At 57.7% G+C, this 24,962-nt stretch overlaps 1 protein-coding gene across 9 annotated transcripts in view; it reads right to left on the bottom strand.

Annotated features, from left to right (window-relative positions):
• ABR (ABR activator of RhoGEF and GTPase) overlaps positions 1-24,962 on the bottom strand; it is a 185,315-nt gene that overhangs the window by 35,626 nt on the left and 124,727 nt on the right. For 8 of the 9 annotated variants that reach the window (XM_036340902.1, XM_036340901.1, XM_036340900.1 and 5 more), the window contains 11 exons: positions 22,213-22,273; positions 17,249-17,301; positions 16,536-16,676; positions 14,406-14,527; positions 12,544-12,709; positions 8,289-8,411; positions 7,852-7,927; positions 6,895-6,999; positions 5,891-5,965; positions 2,687-2,784; positions 2,161-2,292 (listed from right to left, as the gene is read on the bottom strand). In XM_036340902.1, coding sequence (XP_036196795.1) covers positions 2,161-2,292; positions 2,687-2,784; positions 5,891-5,965; positions 6,895-6,999; positions 7,852-7,927; positions 8,289-8,411; positions 12,544-12,709; positions 14,406-14,527; positions 16,536-16,676; positions 17,249-17,301; positions 22,213-22,273 — 1,152 coding nt within the window. Of the gene's footprint in view, positions 1-2,160; positions 2,293-2,686; positions 2,785-5,890; positions 5,966-6,894; positions 7,000-7,851; positions 7,928-8,288; positions 8,412-12,543; positions 12,710-14,405; positions 14,528-16,535; positions 16,677-17,248; positions 17,302-21,744; positions 21,812-22,212; positions 22,274-24,962 lie in introns of those variants that run through there. The other variant, XM_036340909.1, reaches the window with a different exon arrangement.

The following is a 24,962-nucleotide window of genomic DNA, read 5'->3' as shown; positions in this document are numbered from 1 at the left end:
CCTCGGACACGTGGCGGGGAGGGAGGTGGCGGCGGCTGTGGGAACAGACCGTCCCGGCGCTCTGTGGGGCCTGGCCACGTGGGAACGGCTCGGTGCTGGCTCTCCCCCAGCCTGTCATCCTCGGTGTCTCCGAGGGCAGCCACAGGTGAGGGGGCCTTCACAGGGCCTGGCTCACCCCTGGTGAGGAGGCCCCTCCCGCTCCCCAATTCACAGGAAGGCCTGTCGGATGGACGCTCTGTGGCTGAGGGCCAAGGGCTGCAGCAGCGCTGAACCCCGGGGAGCTGAGGGCCCGGAGACTTCAAAGCCCTCGGAGCACGCTGGTTCTGAACTGGCAGCTCGCAGGCCCAGGTCAGCTGGCAGCAGGAAGGTTTGTGTTTCTTTTAATATCACTCCCAGGCATTTAACATTCCTCGAAGCTTAAACACAGAAACATTTTCCTTAACAGACTGTGCTTTCTGCTTTGCCAAACATAACCTGGCTCCCTCCCCTCCCCCACGGCCTCCATCTGCTCCTGTCTCCGAGATGCAATGATTTCTGCTGTGCTTCCCCTGGGGCTGTGAGGCTGACAGAGGTGAGGAGGAGGGAGCGAAAGGACTGGAAGTCCAGGTGGGGACAAAGCCACTGAGCCCTGGAGGGACCCTGGGTTCTGGAGGGGTCAGGGCCCCTGGGACTCACTGAGTTGGCTGCGCCGGACACCCCTTTTAACTCTTCTATCCCACGGCCACCCAGGTTCTGGGCACATGGCAGCCGGTCATAGTTCTTGGCTGGGTGTCTCCTGGGCTAGATGGGCCAGCCCAGGGCCCCATCCCTGCTGGTCACTCCCGCCTGCCCAGGAACGTGGGGCCCCCCACTCCTTAACCCCGCAGGAAGTGGGTTCCCAGGGCTGAACTGAGAGAGAGCTAGCTCCCTTCAGTCCCCTTTTCCTAAATCATGACTAAAATAATGAAGGACTGACTTATGGTTGCCTGGCAACACCATCTCTCTGGAGACAGTGCTGAGGAGGGGGGCACAGGTCCCCCAGAGTTAGGAAGAGATGTGCTCAGGAACTTGGGGCAACATGAGGCAGATGGCCAGGACCCCACCAAATGGAGCCCCCCCCACCCCCCCGGCAAACACTAGAGCAGCAGTTGCCAACTGGTGGTCCGTGGAGGTCCGAAAGGTTAGCGACCGCTGCACTGGAGCCTGAGATGGGGGGAGCAGGAAGCCCACACAGGTCACCAAGGGGCAATGCTGCTAAGAGCACCCAGCCAAGAACCAGTCACCAAACTCAAGCTCAACAATCAGAGAACCAACGCTTCCCGCAAACAAGCATCGCTCAGCTCTCTGCACCCACATCCCCGCTGTGGCAACTGTTCGTAAGCCCGCGGCACCTCCTGCCCGCGGCTCAGTCCCAGTGCAGCCAGTCACTGTCTCCCTTGACTTCACGGTCACAGGCTCGACCCCCGAACCAGGCCACTCGTGTCCTGAGCGTGAGGCCACACGAGGTGCCAGATGGGTGTGCACGGCTGCACGCCTGCCCATGTCTGCATCCGCTTCACAGGAACGTGAAGAACAGCCATTTCCCAAACCGGGAGAATTTCCAGGGACTCGGGCTGCAGAAGGCCCTTTCCCCGCATCCGTTAACAGGGTACCGAGAAACACCGCCCAGGCACACGCACCCTCAACCTGACCCGCACAACCAACCCCACGCCGGTGAACTCTAGGGACCAGTAAGGCCCAGCAGCCCTAGCGACCAGTCGGAGACCGGCCCCAGCCACCCAGCAGATCCGAGGCCCCCCCAAATGCTGGGCTCACACCTCCTACAGCAGACACTGCTCATCAAACGCCGCCTCGCGGAGGTAGCCCCAGACTCCTCCCGCAGTGCGCCTGGGAAAAGCCCCAGGAGACCAGGGGTGGGAAGTGAAGACACAGGGAGCCTCTCCTGCGGGAGAGTGGGTGGCCCACCTGAGCCAGGCGTGGAAGCCCCAGGCACCGGCACACATGGGCGCCTGGGGCCACCATGAGATGTCACCTCCCGCAGGGGAACCAACAGGCCGGCGGCTTCTCAAACCAGCATGGAAGCCGAGGCACAAAAGGCCAAGCCCCTGGACCCGGGAGGCCAGTGAGAGGGATGCCGGCCCAGCCCCACCACCTCCTGCCGGGGCCGCATCGGGACCTCACCTGGATCTGCCCTTTGCCCATGATCTTGTCCACGATCTCGTTGTTGTCCTTGTTGACCTTGGTCTTGTCGTAGCACTTCTCGTAGCACAGGATCCTCAGGGACTGGGAGCCCTCCAGCTCGATCTCAAACTCCTGAGGAAGGATGGAGCCAGGGGCCTGAGCCACGGACGTGGGGGACCGGGCCTCCTGGCAGGTGGGGGCCCCAATTTCACAAGGCTGAGAGGGGGGTGAGGGGGGCCCACGGGGACCACCCCCCGGGGCAGGGAGGAGCGTCCTCACTTTCTGGGGCTCCAGGGCCTCCAATTCACTGAGGGAGTGGGGTCTGGGGCCTGAGCGGAAACCCCGTGTCTGCACATAAGCACGAGATCAGAAGTCAAATAAGCAGGGATGCAGGGCAGAGGGCTGAGGGGCAGAGCTGGCCCCGCCAACCCCAGCCAGCAGGACATGAGCACAGGGAGGGGGGGGGCATGGCTGGTGGTGACAAGCTCAGGGGTCCCTGCGGGGCACACCGGCCCCCGCCACGCACCTCGTCCCACTTGGGCTCTGTCGTGTCCCGAAACACCCTGGTTTTGGCTTTGCTGACAAAATAGCCGAAGGAATCCACCTCCAGGGTACAGTACAGGTCTGCAGGGGGGACAGGCAGAAGCACATCGAGTGAGGCCCCGAGGGAAAGGGGTTTAACACATTGTCCCTCCCAGCACCAGGGGCTGCCCTCGGGCTCCTCCGCACAGCCCCGTGAGCCTGGCCTCTTCCCACTGCTCTGCACTCCTCTCAGGTGATGCTGCCCTCCAGCCTCATCCACCAGCCTCCGGCCTCATCCACCAGCCTCCGGCCTCATCCACCAGCCTCCGGCCTCATCCACCAGCCTCCGGCCTCATCCACCAGCCTCCGGACTCATCCACCAGCCTCCGGCCTCATCCACCAGCCTCCGGCCACGCTGCTCTCCTCCCCAACCTGCCCAGCTCTCCCTGCTTAGGACCCTTGTCCCTTCACCCCTGATCTTTGCCTCCTCACCACTGAGGCCTCCCGGAACCCCTGCCCGCCCCCCTACATACACACACTGATCGCAGGTCCCTTAGCAGGGTGGGCCTGGCATTTGAGGTGGGCGTCTCCGGAGGGCCTATGGCCCCTGGGGCTGGAAGCTGGAGTAGCCCCCGTCACCGAGACAACCAAAGCGCCTCCCACATTCCCAGCGCTCACTCTGTTGTTTTCCTCATCGCACGGAACGGTAACGGCAGTGGTCTTTTCTGTCTCTTTCTTACCTCCCGCCCCCTCACTACGCCACACCATGCCTGGTTGTCTTAGCTAGGAACAGGGCTGCACACAGTGGGCAAGCCCTCCTAGATCGCTAACAGCTTCTCCCCATTTGCCAGATGAGAACGTGGAGTCAGAGAGAGATAAGAGGATGTAACATGACACAGGATCAGAAACCCAGGGCTCCTCCCCTCTCCTCCCCGCCAGCCCCACGTGGGGTGAATGAATGGAGCTCTTACCACCCCCACGTGCTGCAGGTAACTACTGAGTGGTGGAGGCTGGGGGTGGGCGTCTGGGGAGCTTTCCCTAGTTTTTCAATCTTTTAAAAAATGTATTTTCATTGATTTCAGAGAGTAAGGGAGAGGGAGAGACACATCAATGATGAGAGAATCACTGACTGTCTGCCTCCTGCACACCCCCTACTGGGGATAGAGCCTGCAGCCCAGGCATGTGCCAATCAAACGGTGACCTCCTGGTTCATAGGTCGATGCTCACCACTGAGCCACACCAGCCGGGCAGTGTTTCCATCTTGAATCATGGCCTCTAAGGCTGAAACCCTTCTCCCCTCTACCCTGGGACCCAACAGACCAGGCCACAGCACTGGGTGGTCCCCCAGGCACTCTGCAAGTCCACATGCTCCCTCTAGGGCTGGGACCCTGGCAGCCCCCGTCTCCCCGCCATGGGAGCTGCCAAGGCTGCTCTCCAGGGCACTGTGTGTGTTGGGGGTCAGCTTTGGAGCATACAGCCAACCCTGTGCAGGGTGACTCAAGGGGCAAAGGGCAGAGGTCAGAGGGTGGACATACAGCTCTGGCCCAGGGGTTGCTCAGCTGGGCACTTTTCTGTGAGAATGAAGGTGGAGCTGCCCCCAAGGTGTCTCCAGCTGGGCGCGACATAGAGGAGGTACAACTGGGCACGTGGGGATCAGAGCACGTGGGGATGTGGGTGCAGATTAAAGGTGAACAATGTCAGAGGCCCCCGCACCTGGCCTCAGCCAGTCAGTGTGGGTGACAGAGACGGAGGGGCAGGAAGGGCTGCCGGCTGACAGGTGGGTGTGAATCCTCCGTGGAGGGCTATGGGCTAGTTCGTGGGGAAAATGGGGAGGCGTCAGACTGTCTGGGTCCAAACCCTCCTCTGCCTGAACCCCCAGCCTCTGCCTGGTCGCGTTCGCCCGTGGAACAGGAGGCGCGTGGTGCCTGCACCTCGGGCCTGACTGCAGATGCCAGGGGCTCCCTGTGACGAGAAGCCACACTGAGATGCATACGTTCTACCCCCTCGAGTCAGAGTGAGTATCTGGGCCAGTCAGGGGGTCAGGGGAGCGAGGAGGTGAAGACAGCCTGGAGGTAAGGAGAGATTTCGTAGCAGCTCACCCCATGTCTAACCACAAAGCCCATCCCAGCCAACACGAAGCAGAGAGAGAGGAGGGGCACCGTGGAGATGGGAGGCGCAGGGTCCAGCTCCGTGGGCCGCAGACTCGGGCGGGTACGACAGCCCTATGGAGCTTACTAACCAGGAATACTCCTGGGCAGTGGCCCCCCTGGGGGATTCCGTGGGTCTGGGGAGGCTCCAAGAAGCTGCCACGTGTACAAGCAGCTCAGCCGAGCGGTGGGTGCGGGGTCCTGGCCGCCCTGAGAGAAGGGATGCTCTAAAGAGAAGAGTGTGGGCTCGGGCGGTGGGAGACACGGATTCCACTCCACCACCGTGTGACCTGCCGGTGCCACCCGGGAGAATCCGTGGAGCCCCAGCTGCTTCACGTAAAACGAGAACGGCATCCGTGAACTCTGCGGGCTGCCAGGAGGATGAGAGCAGGTAACGCCCTTGAAAAGGCTTTGGCCTTGCCAAGACTTCTCCACACAGCGGCCACATCTGCCTGTTCCCCAGCACCCAGGGAGGCACCCGGGCCCCTGGCAGGTGTCTGGAAATGAGCTACTCAGGTCAGCATTTCTGAGCTCCTATTCATCCAACGATTTCCTTGCCCTCTAGGAACTCACAGTGGGAGAGGCCAATTTTAAGTGACAAAGCAGTATGACAGGTGCTGTAACCATGGTTAGCCCTGGGGTGATGGGAACACAGAGAGAGGAGGCCAATCTACCCAGGAACTCGGGCTTCACAGTAATGTGTATTGAACGTCGGGTGTGTGAGCCAATGGCACAACCTCTGCGTGGGGCACTGTACAGGGAGGGGCAGAGGGCAGACCTCACCTACCCCCCGCCCCCATGAGGAAGAGGAGGGAGTGGGAAGGGGCTGGCTGAGAGGAGAGGAGTCAGGAGCCCTGGTTTTCTGATCCTGAGTGGCGTTAAGTCCTTTGTATCTCTCTGTGACTCAGTTTTCTCATCTGGCAAATGGGGAGAAACTATTACCTGTCTAACTGACTCACGAATTCCTACTGGAGACAAATGAGATAAAAAGGACTTTCTGAGACAGGCTGAACAATGGCCTGCCCGGCCACTGCCTGGGGCCGGTGGTCAGGGACACTTACGTGCTGACTGCTTAAACCCCTTGGCAGAGTGGACGATGACATGGAGGAAGCCGTAGAGCCCTGGAGACTCGTCGTCTGCAAGAGAGAAAAGCCCCAGGGCGGGGTGGTGAGAGGCTCCTCTGCCTCATCCCCTCCTCACCCCAGACTGGCCGGAGGCGGGAAGGGTGGGAGATGCGGCCTAAGCCCGGGGCTGAGAGCACCACCTGCTGGCCGGATGAAGAAGCTCCCATTCCTCACTACTTCCCGGACCGTGAGCTGGGGGTGCCCCTTCTCCCTCCACTCAGCCTGGGAGGACAGTCCACACCTTCCCCGGGGGGCACCTTCCCTCTCCCTCCAAGTCCTGCTCCCCTGTGACCGCCCTTCTCAGCCTCGCCTTTCAAAGTAAAAATTAACCAACATAAGTCACTCCGTGCCCATGCGAGAGAAGGTCCATCTCTGCCTCCTCGCTGGAACACAGAGGGCAGATGCCCCCATAGGTGGAGGAGAGCCTGCCTTCAAAAGCCCTTCCCAGCACCCACGGGCAGTCAGACCCTACCCGCTCCAGGCAGTCACCAGCCCCGATCTCGGCTCTGCTCAAAAACCTCCCACAGGCTCCTGGGCCTGAACAGCACATTCCCTTGCTTGGCATTCAAGGCCTTTCAAGAGCGAATCCCTGGAAACTTCTGGCCTTATTTGTTATACACTATTCTAAGCCACCTCCATTTCCTCCTGTCCCCACTCCCCACCCATGCTTGTCCTTTGCTTCCATTATCTGACGACCAGTGTCCCAGAATCTTCTCTTAAGCCAGAGGGGGGTCGGGGGCAGGGAGGAGTTGGGGCCATCTGGGGAAGAGACAACCCCTGATTGAGTTTCCTATGCTTCTGGCCACTGAGTCGTCCCAGCCCACCTGCGCAGAGATCAGCCATTTGTAGCCGAGTGTCTGCTGGGTCCTTGTGGACAGCCCCAGCACAATCCCGGGGGGAGTAGATCTGCTGATTGGGCAATGTTGGGTTCCAGATCTTACCATCTTTATTGCTGGTGACAGGAATGTTGTGTACAGTCCTAAGTTTGAAACAGGATCCTGTGAGCACCTGGAGCTCCACTGAGCTCAGGACAAAGGCCTGGAGATCTGCAGGAGGAGAGAGAGGAGAGAGAGGGAGAGAGAGAGGGAGAGAGGGAGGAAGAGAGGGAGGGAGAGAAGGAGGGAGAGAAACATTGTCAGGGTCCACTAGGACCTGCTGCTCTCTTTGGGGGCTGTTGCAGGGAAAAACCTTAATTCTAGGGGCAGAGTCGGTCATTGGGAAAAAAAGGAAAGACTGTGAACCCTCACACGGGGATAGTTGTGGACGCTGCCAGAGGGGTAAGAACAGGAGAGTCTAACTGCAGAGGTTCATGTATGTGTGTATGGGAGAGGGATGGGGATGAGGGGGGGGGCAATCCTCGACTCTGGGGCGACTCCTATTGCTAATTCATTCTATGCCTTAAGCCAGCGGTTCTCAACCTTCCTAATGCCGCGACCCTTTAGTACAGTTCCTCATGTTGTGGTGACCCCCAACCATAAAATTATTTTCGTTGCTACTTCATAACTGTAATTTTGCTACTGTTATGAATCATCATGTAAATATCTGATATGCAGGATGTATTTTCATTGTTACAAATGGAACATAATTAAAGCATAGTGATTAATCACAAAAACAATATGTAATTATATATGTGTTTTCCGATGGTCTTAGGCGACCCCTGTGAAAGGGTCGTTCGACCGCCAAAGGGGTCGCGACCCACAGGTTGAGAACCGCTGCCTTAAGCAAATCACCAATTCTTTGGTCCTCAGTTGCTCAGAAACATCAGTGAAGTGCCACCTGCCTTGGCACTTTGGAGTGGCTGTGAGGGCTGAAGGGGAGGCAGGGGGCTGGAGGTGCTGGGGATACAAAAGGCCCACGGTTGCCATGGACCCCTCGGGGCAGAGTGGGTGGGACTTTACCCTTCTTCTGTAGCTTCTGAATCGCTTCTCTCCACTCTGACCTTTCATAGTCCGAGGACAGTAGGAACAGGTAGCTCTGAAGAGAGGAGATGACAGCTCAGTGGGCGGCCATGGTCAGACCACGCACGTTCCTGTAGCCCAGGGCTCCAACGAAGCTCCCTCTTACCCAGGGACCCCTAGGCTTGGAGGAGGCAGCTGGGAGGGGGGCCTCCTTCCTGGGCAGCCCAGGGACAGAAGTGGCAGTGCCAATGATGGCCAGCAGAGGGCACTAGCTCCACACCACTGGGGAGAGGGAGTCCAGGGCCCGAGCCTTGGCAGCCTCCTTGAGAATTGGGGGCCGGAGTCCCTGATCCCCACAGGTCAGGGCTGGGAGCCACAGTGGGCAGCCCTGTACGGAGGGAGGAGGCTGACTCTGTCCCATCCCCACCCTTCCTGACCTTTCCATTCCGATTGTGGATCCGAAATGGGATGGTGGGGGAATTGAGCAGCAGCAAGAACTCATTTTCAAACATCTTCTTCTTCAGGCGCTCGATGGCCCGGCTCTGGCCCTTGTTGGCTTTCTGCGGGGACGAGGGCAGAGATGGTTTCCCTCACACTCAGACTCCACGTCTCACTCAGCGGCTCTAGCACCCCTCCCCCCTGTGTGTTCATCGGATTTTTTTTTCCAATTCTTTATGATGCTTTGACATCATGGGAGGATTCCTGGCCAGGGAGAAAACTGTTCCTCCCAGATCATGCTAATTTCTAACACAGTCAATGACTCCTCTGCGAGCATATCTTTCAAATGCAAACCAGCTACCCCTGAGGCCTATCCCCAACCACCTCCTCTCTCTCTCCTTTTTTAAAAATTTTTAAAAATAAAACATATGTTTTTATTGATTTCAAACAGAGGAAGGGAGGGAGAGAAACATCAATGATGAGAATCATTGACTGGCTGCCTCTTGTGTACCCCCTACTGGGGAATCGAGCCACAACTTGGGCATGTGCCCTGACCAGGAATCGAACCATGACCTCCTGGTTCATGGGTCAACGTTCAACCACTGAGCCACACCAGCTGGGCTCATGTATCTCTCACATATCATTCCCCTGCCCTCATCACCTAGGACCACGTGCCAGATAACTAGGGGCAGCTCCTACAGCCCAGCGCCTCCAACATTATCCACACTGGCCAGTCCTAGGCGGTTTCCTGCCCGGCCTTCCTTCCCCTTGGAAAGCTCAACACAGGCTTTGGGCCACATTTTTTCACGCTCCTTCTGCCTCCTGACCAAACCTGGTGCTTTCCCACGTGGCCCTGGTGGTGTGGCCTCCCTCATGGACACTGTAATTAATAAAGATCTTCCTTCTGTCGCATTAGCCTCTTCATTCACCCTATAAATTAAGCCGCAGGTACCATCAAGGTACGCTGCATCGAAACCTCAGACACCATTCAGCACAAAGCCCTAATTCCTGGCCTCTGCACGGGGCCTGCCACAGCTGGGTCCCCGCCTCCATGCCCTGCCTGATATCCCACCACACCCCACCCTGCACCCTCCACCTCAGCCTCAGGGTGCTATTCCCTGTTCCCTGGCGAGCCATTCCCTCCAGTCGACCCCTTCCCTTTATTAACGACCCTTACGCTTAAGTCTTGGTTTCAGTGCCATCCTCAAACTCCACAGTTGAAATTCGTTTCTGCAGCATTTTCTTTTACCCACTAGACTAGCAAAATGGCAGCAAGGCTCCCAGCCAGTGCTGTCACCGTGACTCTCACATGCTGCTGGTGGGAACATAATCGGATGCGACCTGCTCAGAGGTACAACTGGCCATCAAATGCACAAGCCCCTTGCCCCAGACATCGCCCTTGCAGGGAATCTACCAGAGAGAAGAAACAGGAGTGGGGTGATGCTTACTGCAGACTTGCCTGCAAAGAACCAAGAGCCAGAAACACTCCAAATACCCAAATACGTGGTCGTGCAAGCAAGCAACAGAACAGGACGCAGCTGTTAGAAAGGCTGGGACAGGCCCAGAGAGCACTAAGGTGCACTGTTAGGTGAAACACTTACATGGCAAAACAGCACCTGTACCCTCGTCTCGTTAAAATACACACAGGCGTGCTGTGCGTGCCGCATAAGCACAGAAGACTAGCAGAATGCACCTCAAACTGCTAACAATGGGGCTGGGCGATGATCAGTTGTATTCTACACGCTCTGGTATTGTGACCTGTCCCTGTAACAAGCCAGGGTTGCTTAAGTTCAAAACACGTTATTAAAAAAGTAAATATTTTGCCCTGGGCGGTGTGGCTCAGTTGGTTGACCATCGTCCCATTCACTGAGAGGTTGCGGGTTCGATTCCCGGTCAGGGCACATGCCCGAGTTGCAGGCTCAATCCCCAGTAGGGGTTATGCAGGAGGCAGCCAAATGATGTTTCTCTCACTCTCTCTAAAAATGAACAAAAACACATTTTTTTTTTAAGTAAATCTGCTTTTTCTGTGACTCAGAGAACGACTTTGTTGTGCCTCGCCACTGACTCCTATCACGTGTATCACATGAGGTCATGATGGGCGTATCCGTCTCCTCCTCTGTGAGGAACCCTGGGCGGCGTCTGGCACAGCCCTGCAGCCAGCGGAGCTCAGGCAGCACTGATTGAGCAGAAGGCCACACCTACACACGTGGGGCAGGAACACAGGCACAAAGCCCACTGGCTCCCAGGACCAGGTGAGGAACAGGCCGGCCTGCAGGACGCCCCTGGGTGGGGATGGTGGGCAGTGCTAGACGGGGAAACAGGCTCCACTGAGGCGGTCAAGCCTGGCCATTCAGAGGGAGGACACGTGTGCTGGTCAGACTGCTCCCTCTGGATGGATGCACCCCAGTCAGACCCTAGTCCCAGTGCCCCTGGGGTTTTACTAGGGGCTTCTCCCCTGTTCAAGGAGAGGTGTCTGAGCTGAAAGGATCCTCAGAGGCCATCTGCTCTGTATTCCTCAACAATCCTTCAGGAAGCAACGATTTATGAGGTGTCAAGGACTAGGAACATAACTGAATTAAGAGAGTCTCTCGCTAGAGTTCAAAGCCTATTGAGTGAGGGAAAGCAGTACCTATAAAGCAAAGAGCAAACATCAGGAACCAGGAAGTCGGGCACCCAACCCAAACTGCAGTGGGTGGCTATCAGGGAAGGCTCCCCGGAGGAGGTGAGGCCCCAGCAGAGCCTGGATGGGTGAGGAAGAGACCAGGCCAACCAAACAAGCCCCTCCATGCCCCACCTGCCATTTATGGGGAAGGCTCCTCCTGGGTGCTTTCAAATACATGAATTTAAGGCTGCATTTTCCTGAAAATAGCACTGTGGCTACATCCCATGGGTTCTGACATGTGGTGCACTCATGTTCCTGCAGTTCTAAACAGTTTGCAGTTGCAATTTTGATTTCCTCTGTACCCTCAAAGTTTTAGCTTTCTAGGCTTACCCTTAAATACATTCTAATTGTTGATTTCTAGTTTTACTGCACTGTGATCTGTGAACATAACTGGTATGCTCCCAATTTTTTTATTTTTTATTGACATTTCTGCCCGGCCGGTGTGGCTCAGTAGTTGAGCATTGACCTATGAGAGTGGTCGGCAAACCGCGGCTCTTTGGCCCTTGAGTGTGGCTCTTCCACAAAATACCACATGCGGGCGTGCACGTACAGTGCGATTGAAACTTCGTGGCCCATGCACAGAAGTAGGTTTTCGGAAGGAGATAGACGAAACAAGTATACGAGTGTGGATGGGAGAGTTGGAAGGGGTCGACCTCAGCGAACGTACCTCAATCAGATTGAGAACGTTTTTAGCAAAGGCCAGCTTAGGCGTACCCCAATGAAGTGAATAACAATGTACCTACCTATACAGTTTAGGTTTAAAAATTTTGGCTCTCAAAAGAAATTTCAATCGTTGTACTGTTGGTATTTGGCTCTGCTGACTAATGAGTTTGCCGACCACTGACCTATGAATCCGGAGGTCATGGTTTGATTCTCAGTCAGGGCACAGGCCTGTGTTGTGGGCTCGATCCCCAGTGTGGGGTGTGTAGGAGGCAGCCAATCCATGATTCTCTCTCATGATAGGTGTTCCTATCTCTCTCTCCCTCTCCCTCCCTTCCTCTCTGAAATCAATAAAAATATATTTTAAAAAGTTAAAATAAAAATTGAGATTTCACTTGCAGCCTAATACATGTTAAGTGTTTGTGAACGTTTCACCTGTGTTTGGCAAGAATCTCAATTCTCTGTCAGGGCGCAAGTTTCTGTGCATTTTTAGACCAAGTGCGTGAACTGATATGCAAGGCCCTTCGCTCCTTCGTCTTCGCCTCCTTGGTCTGTCAGTTTCTGAGGCTTCCCAGGTCCTTTCTCTCGTACACGTCCTGCTTTTCCTTAAGGCGGCCTTCTTCTCTTGCTTCCCTTTTCTAGTGTTTGATATACACTGTTCTCCGGGAAATTTCCCGTAATTAGCCCCACTAAATTCTGAGTGCTGACTCCTCGGCTGCCGGCCTCCATCTGCTCAGTGCTAATCTGCCACCATCAAAGTCTTTCCCTAAGCATTGTGCTTGAGGCCTCCTACTCTTTCATCTTCCCTCCTTATCAGGCTCCCAATCCTTACAACTTCCCCTGCCCGCACCTCTCCTCGCACACCCGGTTCAAAGGGCCCCCAATAAAAACAGCCAACTTCCTGTCCCAGCTCAGACCCAGGCTCTGCTCACCTCCTTCTGGATCTCACTCTTGAGGGCGGAGATCTTCATCTTCATGTCCTCCAGCTCGTGGTCTGGGAAGGGGTGCACGTGGGGGCTGGCCTCCGACTCCTCGGGGGACGGAAACACGAGGTCGGCCAGAGGGATGTACCATTTGCAGTCATATTGCTGGTGTTTCCTGCACACAAGCCGGAGGAAGGCATGAGCCAGAAGGAACTTGGCTCTTTGAGCCTGAACTGCTGGACCCAAAAACCACCGAGAAACGTTTGCCGAGAACTCGTCACAGGCAAAAGCGATCCATTGTCCCCGAGGAGCCCAATCAGGAACCACGCACGGGGAGGAGGGACAGCCTTCCGGGGCAGGCAGCATCCCAAACCTCACACTTAACTATTGCCCGCCCCACACTCCCCCTCCCTGCCAGCCTATCCGTACTTAGCTCTCTCTCATTCCCCTTTAGGCTAGAGATGGAATATCAATGCTATTCTGAATGCCCACTCTGATCCATAGAGGTCCCAAGGGGTACCGGGTGGAGGATTATAAAGCCACGTTCAAGCCCGGCTGGTGAGCAACAGTGCACTGGCTCACTAGGAATGCCTGCCACGGGCAAAGGGCTGCAGGCATTTGTGCCTTTGCCCAGGATGGCCATCTCTGCTTCAGAGTAATCTCAGGTCTCCTGCCAGGGAGTCATCCCCTTCACTGAAGCTCATGACAACCCTCCTCCTCTCACCTCCCCCAGAGCTGAGGTTTGCACCTCTCATCCTGGTCCCTTAGTGTTGCTCACTGTCTAGCCCGTGGACTGACTGTGAGCGAGCGTACTTGGCACACAGTAGGGGAAAGACGGTGGGGTGAATACTGAACAACCTTTTCTGCTCGTGGCGCAGAGGGGGCCCATCTCACTAGGTACAGAGATGGAGGGGAGGTGGACACAGGCTTCCAGGCTGGAGTGAGGTTCAAATCCCACCTCCTCCACCCGCCGGTGTGCGACCTTGGGCAGCTTCTGGAACTACCCTAAGTCTTTTCTGTCCGTGGGATGCGGACAATAACACCTACTGTATAGAGTTGCTGGGACGATGAGAAATAATATATTCAAAGCATTTGTCATGACACCTGGCAGGGCCGAACCACTCAACAAAAATGACAGCAGCGGATTTAATGACTATTCACTGACTCGTAGTTAGCAAAAACGTCGAGCTGTCCGATAAAAGAAGAATGCTGAAGTAAATCACGGCATATCCACTCGTAACATCACGCAGGGAAGTGAGACAATGATTATGAAGATTAGGCAGCCACAGGGAAAATGCTTATGACGTGAAATGGAGAACGCAGAGGCCCAAATTGGGTATTCACTCTGATTACAAGTGTATGAAAAAACATAAGGACGTTAAAAAAAAAACCCGAAAGGAAATACAGCAGCAAGAGACTGATGCTTATGTTCGGAGGGGTGATGGGTTTTTTTTGTCTGTAATTTGGTTATATTATCTTTATAATTAAAAACAATTTATTTTTAGAAAAAGGCTATGTAGTAAAATGGAATTAATTAATATGTTTTTAAAAGGAAAAACTATGCAGATTGCCCCAGCTTGCTAAAGGGCTTCTACAGGGGGCAGCAGGATGGGTCTAGTTCAGTGATGACACGCGAACTCATTTTTTTGGTTGATTTTTCTTTGTTAAATGGCATTTAAATATATAAAATAATATCACAAATATAAGTCTTTGTTTTACTATGGTTGCAAATATCAAAAAATGTCTCTATGTGACACGGCACCAGAGTTAAGTTAGGGTTTTTCAAAATGCTGACGCGCCGAGCTCAAAAGGTTCGCCATCACTGGTCTAGTTCCTCCCCAACTTCGCACCCTGGCCTCACACAGACTCACCCCGCTGACGTCTTCTTTAGCTTGGCGCACAGTAGGACGTCTGTGAAGAGGAAGACGTGCCGCAGCTTCCGGGAGCCTTCCGACACTTCCACCAGGAAGCCGTCCTTCACCAGCTGCCGCGTCTGAGGGAGATGCACACCCGCCCGCCTGCTCAGGGGGTGGTCAGCCCAGGGCCCAGCAGGCACTAGGGGCACCATCCAGCTGGAGGGGGGGGGGGGGCTGCAGGGAGGGGCCACAGTGCCTGGTGGTCACATGGGCATGGCTTGAATCTAGACTCTGCCACTTCCCAGCTGAGATCTCGGGCGAGTCCCCTGACCTCTCTTAATGTCAGTTAAACTGAGGGATGATGATGTCAGCCCATAAGGAAGGAAGCATCAAAACTGGAATTATGCAAAATGGCCCCAGCGTCCAGCACATTCTGTGGATCAACAATGGTGGCTTTAGCCCTAGCCGGTTTGACTCAGTGGACAGAGAATCGGCCTGCGGACCGAAGGGTCCCGGGTTCGATTCTGGTCAAGGGCATGCACCTTGGTTTCAGGCTCCTTCCCGGCCCAGGCCCTGGTTGGGGCACGTGCAGGAGGCAACCAATCGATGTTTCTCTCACATCGATATTTCTCTGTGTCTTTCCCTCTCTCCCATTCTTTCTAAAAATCAATGGGAAAATATCCTTGGGTGAGGATTAGAAAACAAAACGAAACCATGGCACCTTTACACTTTTCCGCAGCTCCCAACAGCTCCCACCCAGCTGGACCCGAGCTCCGGTGACCTGGTTCCTCTAGCCTGGAGCATGAACACCCCCCCCCCCCCCCCCACAACCCTGCCTAAGGAGTCGCTCTAGCTTCAGCCCAACTCGACCTGCAGACCCTCTCAGGGCTGCTGATGCTGCTACCTCTGAGTCAATTCTTCACCCGCCCCAGATGGATGGGAGGCCTGGCCACCCTCTGTGGGGCTGCAGCCGTGTCCTCGGGAACCTGCGGCCACCTCCCACCTGGGCGCTGATGGTCAAGAGCAGGACTCCCGGTTCCCTCCCTGCCACCCTCAGGAGCACAGAATCCCGGGGCTGTCCCCATCTGTCCCCGCCTTCCGTGGGCTGTACACCACATGAGCTACCCGTGCTACCACATTAGGTGAGCCTGTGGAAGGACACCCTCGGAACGATCTGACACTGCCAGTGCTGTGAGCCCTCCGCAGAGCTTTCCCTCCCCGGAGTCAAACAAACAAGTGCTGCTCCCGGGTTTGCAAACCAGGGCTGGGAGCTGTGCGCCGGGACAGCCCATTAGTCACTCTCTAGATCCTGTCCCTCCCTCCCTCCCTCCCCAGGAGACACTGGGGACTCGTAAATGTAACAAAGGAGCATAAACCCAGCCAGCCTGCGCTCCTAAACACCACTTCATTACCTCTCCTGCACCGGAAGGCTGTATGTGGGCCAGGCTGCTGCCCCGTGCCATACCTGTCTCTGATTCTTCAAATTGCTTCCCTTCACTGCCCTCCCACCCCGCCACCCTTCTGCCAAGAAGGGCCCCAGGGAACTGGAACTGCTGTGCCACCTCTAGGTGCCCACCTGGGACATCCCAGGAACCTGGCTGCCTCGGCCACCTCTCCCACCAGCTCTTCCTGCTATGGGGCTCCCTCCTTAGTTTCTCCCACCTGCTCGTGCAGGCTGATCAGAGGCAGCTCGGAGCTCCCACTTCCCCCAACTCCCCGAGCTCCCTCAGACTGAGCCATTGCTGTCCAGGGGGCCTCTGAGGACAGCATACTACCCATGAGGGGGTTGCATTCAAGAATGAGATGGGCAGAGCCCACCAAGTCCCTGGCATGGGGACATGCATGGGGCTTGCAGACAGATAATCCCCGCTGAAGAACCCAGCTCTGACACGGTGGCTAAGAGATCTTGTGCCAGACCTGGAGAGACTCCCCGGCCTCAGTTTCCCCCTCTGCTGCAGTGGAGGATCATGAAGATGAATGAGACACTGGGCCTGAAGCTGTTAGCCCTGGGCCCGAAGGCCTCTCCAGGGCTAGGAATGAGGGGTCAGGCTGGAGGGGCACAGGGCGGCGTGCCCGAGCGTCAGGAGAGCAGGGGTGGGTGACCTGGCCTGCTGGGTGAGAGGCTGTGCTGGGTCCTGAGCTCACCTCCCCTTTGGGGGTTGTGACAGCAGTCCGGCGGGGGTCAATGTCCTCATTGATGCTGGACAGGAAGTTCTGGGAGATGCGGAGGGCGTCCTGCAGCAGCGGGTAGTCTGGGTGGTCCACGGGCGTGTGTTTCAGCAGGTCCTGGAGAGGGTTGGGGTGGTGAGTTGAGAGGAGTTCTGGGGCTTAATTAGAAGACAGGGGGGAGCACTCAATTCTCACTAGAGTTCCGAGGGGGGCACGCAGGGACCCACACTCTAGTCTGGTCGGACCTGCAAAATCTGAACTAAAATTAGGGGCGGCAGCAGGGGTGAAGGCAGTGGTGCATCTTTATTTTGCTGAAGTCGTTACTCTTCGCCCTGGGGTGTGGGGGAGCCAGGCAGAGCCTCATCTCACCCAGCAGCCGGGAGAGACACCCATCTGACCACCCACAGCTGCTCCCAGGACACGGAGACCATCAGCCAAGGGGTGGGGTGGCAGGAAGTGCCTGCCTCCTAGTGTGCATCTGGCCAAATGCCAAGCTGAGTAGCCCCGTTATATGTAGGCCCTGGCCCGGTTGACATGGTTTCCACAGGCCAGGCAGCAAGCAGGGGTCCAGGGACCCTCCGCCCTGTTTCCCAAATGGGCTGTTGTCAGTGACTCCAGCACCTCCCACCCTGGGCTCGGTCTCCCATGGGTCCTGACCGGTCCCTGGCCGTGCAGGGGCTGACACTCACGTGCAGGACCAGGGTGCTCCTGGTGACGCGGTCGATGGGCTTGTAGAGCAGAGCTGTCGGGGAGGGCAGGGAGGAGACAGGACAGAGGAAATCAGGAGCAGCTTGAGGCCTCAGGAACCAGTCTTGCTCCCCGACCCGCCTCCCTCTCCTGCACGGACATCCACCCACACAGGCGGGCTCCGCGGCAGACTGCCACTCCACTCTCACCCCAGGCAGGCCAGGCCGCACGGCAGGCGGACACACAGCCCTGGCAGCCGGGGCCCCTCCCGCCGCATGTCATTTCTTCCAGGACCGTCTCTAGACCTGCCCTGGCCTGACCGGGCTCAGAGCGGATGCAGGTGCTCCTCTGTACGCCCCTCCCCGGGTCGCACAACTGTGTCCAGCCTTGCCCTCCAGAGCTCCAGCATACTCGGGGTAACACCTGGGACCCCGGAATGTGGGAAGGAGACACGCTGCTCCTCCAGGGAGGGCAGCTCCCCCCGGCCCGATCACTCTCAGACTCCTCTGGCCCACGGCCCGGCACCGCCAGCTGGAAATGGCAGGCTCCCTCTGACCCACAGTCAGCCTCCTCTCCATGGGGAGACCCATCTCCACGCACTCAACCCCCCAGACGAAACAGGCCAGGCTGAGGGAGGCGGGCCAGCTCCCCACAGAGAGGGTCTGCAAGCGGCCAGTGGCAGCTGAGGGGGCAGAGATGTCCTAAAGGAATGCCAGTGGGGCCTCTGGGAGCTCCGAAGAGACAGAAAAACGCAAGCTCAGCAGGGCCCCGCTTCGCCACACCCCTTGGTGACCAGGACACCGAGTGAGGATGGCTGGGATTCAGCAGAGACAGGTGGAAGCGGCAGCTGGCCGACCAGTGCTTCCCAACGGGGCTGCCTGCTGCTCGAGCAGCTGTGCCGGCCTCTCCCACACGGGGGGTCGGCCTCAGGCCTGCACCTGGAGGTCTCTGGCCATGGGGTCGTGACCTCTGTCCTCCGGCCATGGGAGCGATGAAGCAGGATGCCGGTCTGGGGAGGAGGACCCTAGACTGGGTGCCCCATAGGCTGTGACAGGTCTCAGAGCTGACGCTCAGCCCCCAAACCACCAGAGTCCCCCAAAGTCCAGGATGGAAACGGCCTGTGTGGCTAAGCAGACGCTTGGGGAACAGTCTGCCGCGTGGAGAGTACGGGCTCAGTGGTGTGCCACGGGCCTTATCTGCAGTCTTCGCTTGGCTGCCCATTCGAATCGCTGGGGAGCTCTTAAAGGACACGACTGCCAGCCTCCCTCTCCTCACGGCAACAACCAAAGCCCAAACTCTGCCAGCTGGAACCTGGGGGCCGGCATTTTTTTAAATCCTCACCCGAGGATATGTTTTTATTGATTTTAGAAAGAGAGGAAAGGAAAGGAAGGGAGGAAGGGAGGGAGGGAACAAAGGAGAGAGGGAGAGAGGGGGAAAGAAAGGGAGAGGGGGAGAGGGGGAGAGGGAGAGAGGAAGGAAGAGGAAGAGAGAGAGAGAGAGAGACAGACAGACAGACATTGATCAGTTGCTGTCCTGAACAGGGAATGAACCCACAACCTGGGTATGTGCCCTGACCGGGAATCGAACCGGCCACCTTTCGGTGTACAGGACAATGCTCCAACCAACGGAGCCACACCAGCCAGGGCTCAGTATTTTTAAAAAGCGCCTTTGCTAATTCCGATAGAGGAATGACTGAAAGCCACTACTTTATGCACACATACTTCCTATGACTCATTTGTAGCCCTTTCTTCATTTAGCAGCGTCTAGAACCCCTCCCCATGGGCGATGGGAGCCAGAAGGGACAGGACAGGCTTGGGGTATCCTGGGACAGTGGGGGTACCCATCATCAGCCCAGGGGGGACCCAGTCCTGAGGCTGTTTAGGGAACCCACCTGCGGCTTAGCTCATCCGGAGGGGAAATCACACCCTGAGTGCCCCAGAGACCCCAGAGAAAGTGCGAGTTCAGCGGACACCTGCCGGGGCGGGCCTGGCGGTCACTCAGGGAAAGCTGATCGTGCGGCGTCAGCTCCCTCGGTCCCTCGGTCGGGTCCCGGGCGGTAGAGGTTTCTGACTAAGCTCAGAGGTCTGCACAAATGGTGGGTTGGGTTTCACGGGGGTTATTAATATGCCTGTGGTCACCTCACAAGTCCACCTGGTGGGGGTGTGGAGGGAAGGGCAGCTGGCGGAAGCGAGGGGAGAGGGACGTGCAGGGAGAAGGCCCGAGGGACACAGCCACATGTGGGAGGAACCAGGGGAGGGAGAGCGGCCTGATGTCCATGCTTCCCCGGCTCCCCTATGCCTGCTTCCCCTGAGGACACAGGGCACGGAGCCCACCTTTCCCCCTTCGCCTGTCCCGCCGCCTTCCTGCCCCTGCTTCTCCCGCTCTCCCCGCTCCTCGCCATGCGGTCCTGTTCCCAGAATAGACACCGTTCATGTTGCAACACCTGCCTCTCCCCCTCCTCCAGGAAGCCTTCCCTGACCAGGGCTTTTGCAAACAAAACCCACAGTGTCTAAAAGTCAGACCACTGCCACGAGCAAGCTGGCTCCCTCTAGCCTGCTGGGGACTTGGCTCTGCGTCCGATGGCACTGTCTTCTATGCAGGCTTTCCTTGGATTAAAAAGGGAAGGAATTATCGCCAGCCCCATCGCACAGATGAGGAAACTTCTCCAAGGCACAGGGAAGTGAGATAACTTGCTCTTGGAAAGCTGCACCCGGAAGGAACGGGCAAGCTGGCCTCTCTTGTTGCCAAGGTGAGCCCCCTCCTTAGGGGCCTGGGCCACACATGACTTCCCTTCACACCCCCCGCCCCCCACAGAATCTGGCACAGAGCCCCGAAGAGCTCAGCAAATAACCCCAAAGGCAGACATCGCCGCTGGAGGGAGACCCAAGTTGCACAGTCTCCGTGAGACCCCCAGAGCCGGCATCCCCGGGAGGGGCCAAGAAGATTCTGAACAGTGTGCTCAGCAAGGGCGCATTCACTCCTCACTCCCCACGGTGACGACGCTGACTTCAAAGGCAGCATGGCAGGGGCCGGAGGAACCCGGAAGTGCAGGTCCCAGGCCTGGGTCACTAAGACGAAGCTTCCTTTTGGGGAGGAAAGAGGAAGCCAAGGGCTGACCCCTCCTTTGCAGGGAGGCAGAGCTGAGATCTGACCAGCTCCTAGGCCAGGTCAAAAGCGCACTTCCCTCTCATCCTCAAACAGGCTAGCTCAAGTCCACGCTCCGCTCCACCCCGGCCTGTCCGAATCCGAGCTGAGGGGCCGGGGCACAGGGCGGCTCCTGCCCAGGGCCCAGACTCCCCGAGGAAGCTGCCCAGGGTTGCCTCCATCATGAGCAGTCCTGGACACAGGCCCCGGGAGAAGGCTAGGCACAGAGGTCTCTGGGAAAGAGCCAGGACGCCCCATCGTCTCTCCTCCAGCGAACGGTACCTATACCCCGCCCCCTTCAGCCTTTGACAAGGAGCTCCAGGTTACCACGGAGATGTGAAAGCAAAGTGACTGGGAAGGGTGCAGAGACAAAACGCCTGGCGGGAGGGAAGAGAGGGCCACGCCAACAGCGCGCCCAGCGGTAACACTGGACCCCGGGCCCCTGCCAAAGGCAGCCTGGGTCAGACCAAAGGCGACTCTTGCCTCCGAGGACAGAACCCAGCTTCCGCCACCTGCTTGCCTAACCCCACTTCAGCCTCCTTAGAGCCAGAGCCTGGCTGACAGCACGTGCCTGTCCCAGGGCGCCCTGGCTGAAGAAAAAAAAAAGCAAAGAGGATACGTACTCCGATCCCTTCCATTGTAAGGTGGGCGAGCGACCTTCACAAAGCACTCGGCTGCCACGCCCCCTGCCCGCCAGCATCCCCTGCCACTAAGTGCCAAGGCCTCAGCCCCAGGTCTCCCGTGGCCAGAGACCCCCTCCCTCCCTGCTCTCCCCCCCGCCCTGTTCTGAGGGGAGAGACCATCTCCTCTAGGAGCATGTGCGCTCTGAGCACACAATACCCTGGCCGCTCAGCCTCCTGTCCTCTCCCTGGAAACAAAGAAACTCCCAACTTCTCACTCTCCCAGGGGCCGGCACCCTCCCCGTCCAGGGCACTGCGGTCCAGGCCATCTGTCATTCTCCGACCGGCCCCGAGGACCCTCTCCAGCCCAGGTTGCCACACCCGCGGGTACAGTCTTGTCACTTTCTGTCCTTAACAGCCTCTCCAGGAAGTTGCACACAGCCTCTCAAGCTAAGCCACCAATTCCTCGCAGATCTTGGGGGTGTGGGTGGGGGGTGGGGGGGTGTACCTGGACCTTCTAGCCTGGCCCCTCCATTTCTAAACCACCCCTGCCTAGAGTGGCCCCCAGACTTCAATTTCAGGCTGGAAGCTGGCCAGAATGGGGATCCAGCCACTTGCGTCCCCTCCCTTCTCTGCTGCTCCCCAAACCTTGACGGCCACATTGAAGCCCACTCCAGCCAGCCCCCCCAAGATGGGAGACACAGCACCTCCCCATGAGAGGGGGCCTGGGTTACCATAGGTGCAGTTACAGCAGAAGCGGATGATGAGGAGAATTTCCATGGCAGCCTCTGTCCCCAGGGCGGGAGCCTGTGGCCATCGCTTCCCAGCTCCCATCAGCAGCCCAGCCACTCAGCCACCGTGCACGCTGCTTCTGCACAGCCTCCGGAATCAAGCAGCCGCTTCAGAGTGCTCCTCTAGCAAGGGGGAGGGGAGGAGAGGGGAGGGGAGGACAGGGGAGGGGAGGGAAGGGGAGGGAGAGGAGCACGCGGGAGGAGGGGGAGGAGGGGAGCGAGCTGTCGCTGGCTTCCTAAGGAGGAGCACGTTTGTAGCTGGCTGGCTGCCGGAGACAGAGGCTGATTCCTTGTGCGCACGCTCACACACGCTCACACACGCACGTGCACACGCTCACACAAGCAGGGCACCGTCGTCCACAAAGCCAGACAAAGGACGGCGACTGTTAACCAGCCAGCCCCCCCACGCACCTTCCATAGTGACCGACGTGTGGCTGTCCTTGGAGTCCTTGGGGCCTTTCACTTTGAGTTCCTGCCAAACAGAGGAGAGAAATCACTGCTGGCCCGTCCCGAAGCCTGCCCTCCCGCTGTGAGCATGGGCGCGAGAAGGCTCCGACACCCAGGGGTACAAGACACCCAGGGGTACAAAACGTAGGAGAGACACAGACCAACAGGCGAGAGCCTCCCTCTGCATGGCTGTCACCTGGACGCCCTGTGCACACCCACGGTCCCCGGGAGCCTCATGGAGGCAGCAGCAGGGTGTGGGCAGGGAGGGGCTCTAGGTAACAGACTGGATTTCCATAATGGTGCTCCTCAGACCTGTCCCCAAGCCCCGCCCCTGAACTTCCAGAGAATGAGCAGTGGCAGGAGCAGGGCCCCGCCCCCACCCAGCCCACACTTAGGAGTGCACACATCAGCCCAGGGCACACAGGGTTTGTGTGGACAAGCAGCTGGCACACCAGCTGCTCCTGGGGGCATGAGCAGCTCTTGGGAGAACGAGTGAGGGGTTCCACACATCTGCACAGATCAGGGGGGACACCGGGGCCAAGAGGCTGAGTCCCCCAGGGCAGTCGAGCTCCATCTTACCCTTATGGGGGGAGACTCACCCCGCCCCCAGCCCCACCCGACACTCCCCACCCTCTGGAGCCTGTGCTAGGCCTTAGAGAGGAAACTGCAAGGAAGGAGGAGCCAACCCCCCCCCCCCCCCTCCTCTGCAAAGTGACGGGCGGTGAGGGCTGGAGACACTCCCTGGCAGCTTATCTGAGCCAAACCTCTTTATCTGCCCTTAGAGAGGCCCAGCTCCAGCCCTGGCTAACCGGCCAGTGTGGCCTGTAACTGGAGCCGTAATGCAATCCCCACTTCCAGGGCTGAGTGCACAGAGGGGGGGCCTCCAACGGGGGTGGGGGTGGGGGGGAAGGCGGGAGTGAGGTGAGGCCAAGGTCAGGCACCGGGTGATACTGCCCGCTCTGCCTGGGGGAGGAGATGCCCAGGCAGAAGGGAGAAGGGGGTACTCCGCTCCTCAAGGCCGTCTCTGGCTGGAGTCTGGATTCCCAGCTTTAGGAATTTTCCTCGGGCCCCCACTCCAGGGCAGCCCAGAGGTATGACGTCACTCGCTGCCGTGGAGAGAGGAGGGCCTGATTGCAGTAATAAAGTGGAAGCGCCAGTGTCAGCGTGAGCCAGGGTGAGAAGCCACCGGCAGCGGGCCACGGGCCTGTCTCAGCCCTTGGGGCCAGCAGGCTTCGAGAGGGCCTTGGGGGTGAGCACAGGGCTTCTGCTGACCACAGAGGATGGGCAGTCAACCCAGGCTAAGAGGAGGCCCCCTGTGGGCCATATAGGGCTCAGGCACCCAGGTACTCAAGGCAGGCCTCTCTGAATGGGGGCGGGGGGGGGGGGGTTCAGTTTGTTCCCAGGAAGGAAGAACTGGGAGCTGTGAGGGGAAGCACCGTGTCTCCAGCCTCGTGACTCAGCACAGAAGGACTTCCCTAGGCCTCGCTGCGTCTTCTGAGGCTCAGGGTGACTCACCTGACCCTTGGGTTTGGGAGAAGAAACTGAGCTCAGCCCTCCTGCTGCCCCCGGTAGCTGGGTGCAACAAGCCCAAGGTGGCCACCGATCCAAGCGCCCATGTTTCCAATCCGGCTTTTACTGGTGACCAATTTCCCATTTTCACCTCCCACCGTCTGACTCTTGTGCTGCCTCTAGGTCAGTTTCAAACTTGTAACCCAGAACTCCAGACGTTTCATGAAAACTATGCTGCATCTCACCAACGTTCCTAGCATCAGAGCCGAGACGAGAAAGCAAAGGGTCCCCAGGGGACTGGGAGGCAGGGCCTCCAAAACTGCAGACGGAGCTCCCCATCCCTGGGACCCGAGGTCCTCTTGCCCCGAGATCGGAGCTCGGTGCTCGGCCTGCGAGGCCAGCGGCTTGGGGCTGTCACTGACATCTTTCTGGCTAAAAGGGTGAGCTGAGCTGTGCTTCCGAAGGCTCCAAGAGCCACTCTGCCACTTCCTGGAGAGACAGAAATGGCGATGGCGGACAATGCCACATCTTTGCCCCGCGGAGGCGGAGGAGCATGGAGGGGAGGCTGAGCTCAGCAGCAGGGACAGGCGTATGTCCAGCTACAGCAAGCTTGTTTCAAACATGTGGCCCGCCCCGGGAGCTCGACATGCTTGAGCTAGAGGATCTGCAATGACTTCTCCACCGACGTGGCCCCGTCCTCTCTGTGTGTGGGGTTGCAAGGATCTGAAAAGACCACCTGGCCCAGGCTTCCTCCAATCCTCCTGACACAAAAATCACCCGGGAAGCTTATTAAAAAGAGACTCTTGGGCCCCACCCCAAACCTTCTGATTTGAATTTCCCGGGAAGGTGCCTGTGTCCCTGTGGTTTTTACCAAGCAAGTCTGGCATGAGGTGGAGGAATCCCGACACCTGATTCTATAGAAACAAAGGAAGGGAAGTGACTTGCTCAAGGTCACTGCTGTGTGGGAAATACTGCCTTTTTCCTTTTCCTATTTTTTTGCCTCCTCTGTTCTAACACAGAAAAACCTACAACAGAATGACAAAAAAAATCAAACAAATTGGTGTTCTTACATGAAGAGGGTAAATGTCAAGTGCAAGAAAGCAAATGTCAGGCTAAGTGGGACCCATCAGGGGAACCGTTCCCCTAGCCCCATGGTTGGCAAACTGCGGCTCGCGAGCCACATGCAGCTCTTTGGCCCCTTGAGT

The sequence above is a fragment of the Myotis myotis genome, unplaced genomic scaffold (genome assembly GCF_014108235.1).
Source record: "Myotis myotis isolate mMyoMyo1 unplaced genomic scaffold, mMyoMyo1.p scaffold_m19_p_17, whole genome shotgun sequence".
Classification (NCBI taxonomy): Eukaryota; Metazoa; Chordata; class Mammalia; order Chiroptera; family Vespertilionidae; genus Myotis; species Myotis myotis.
This window is presented reverse-complemented; position numbering and strand designations above follow the sequence as displayed.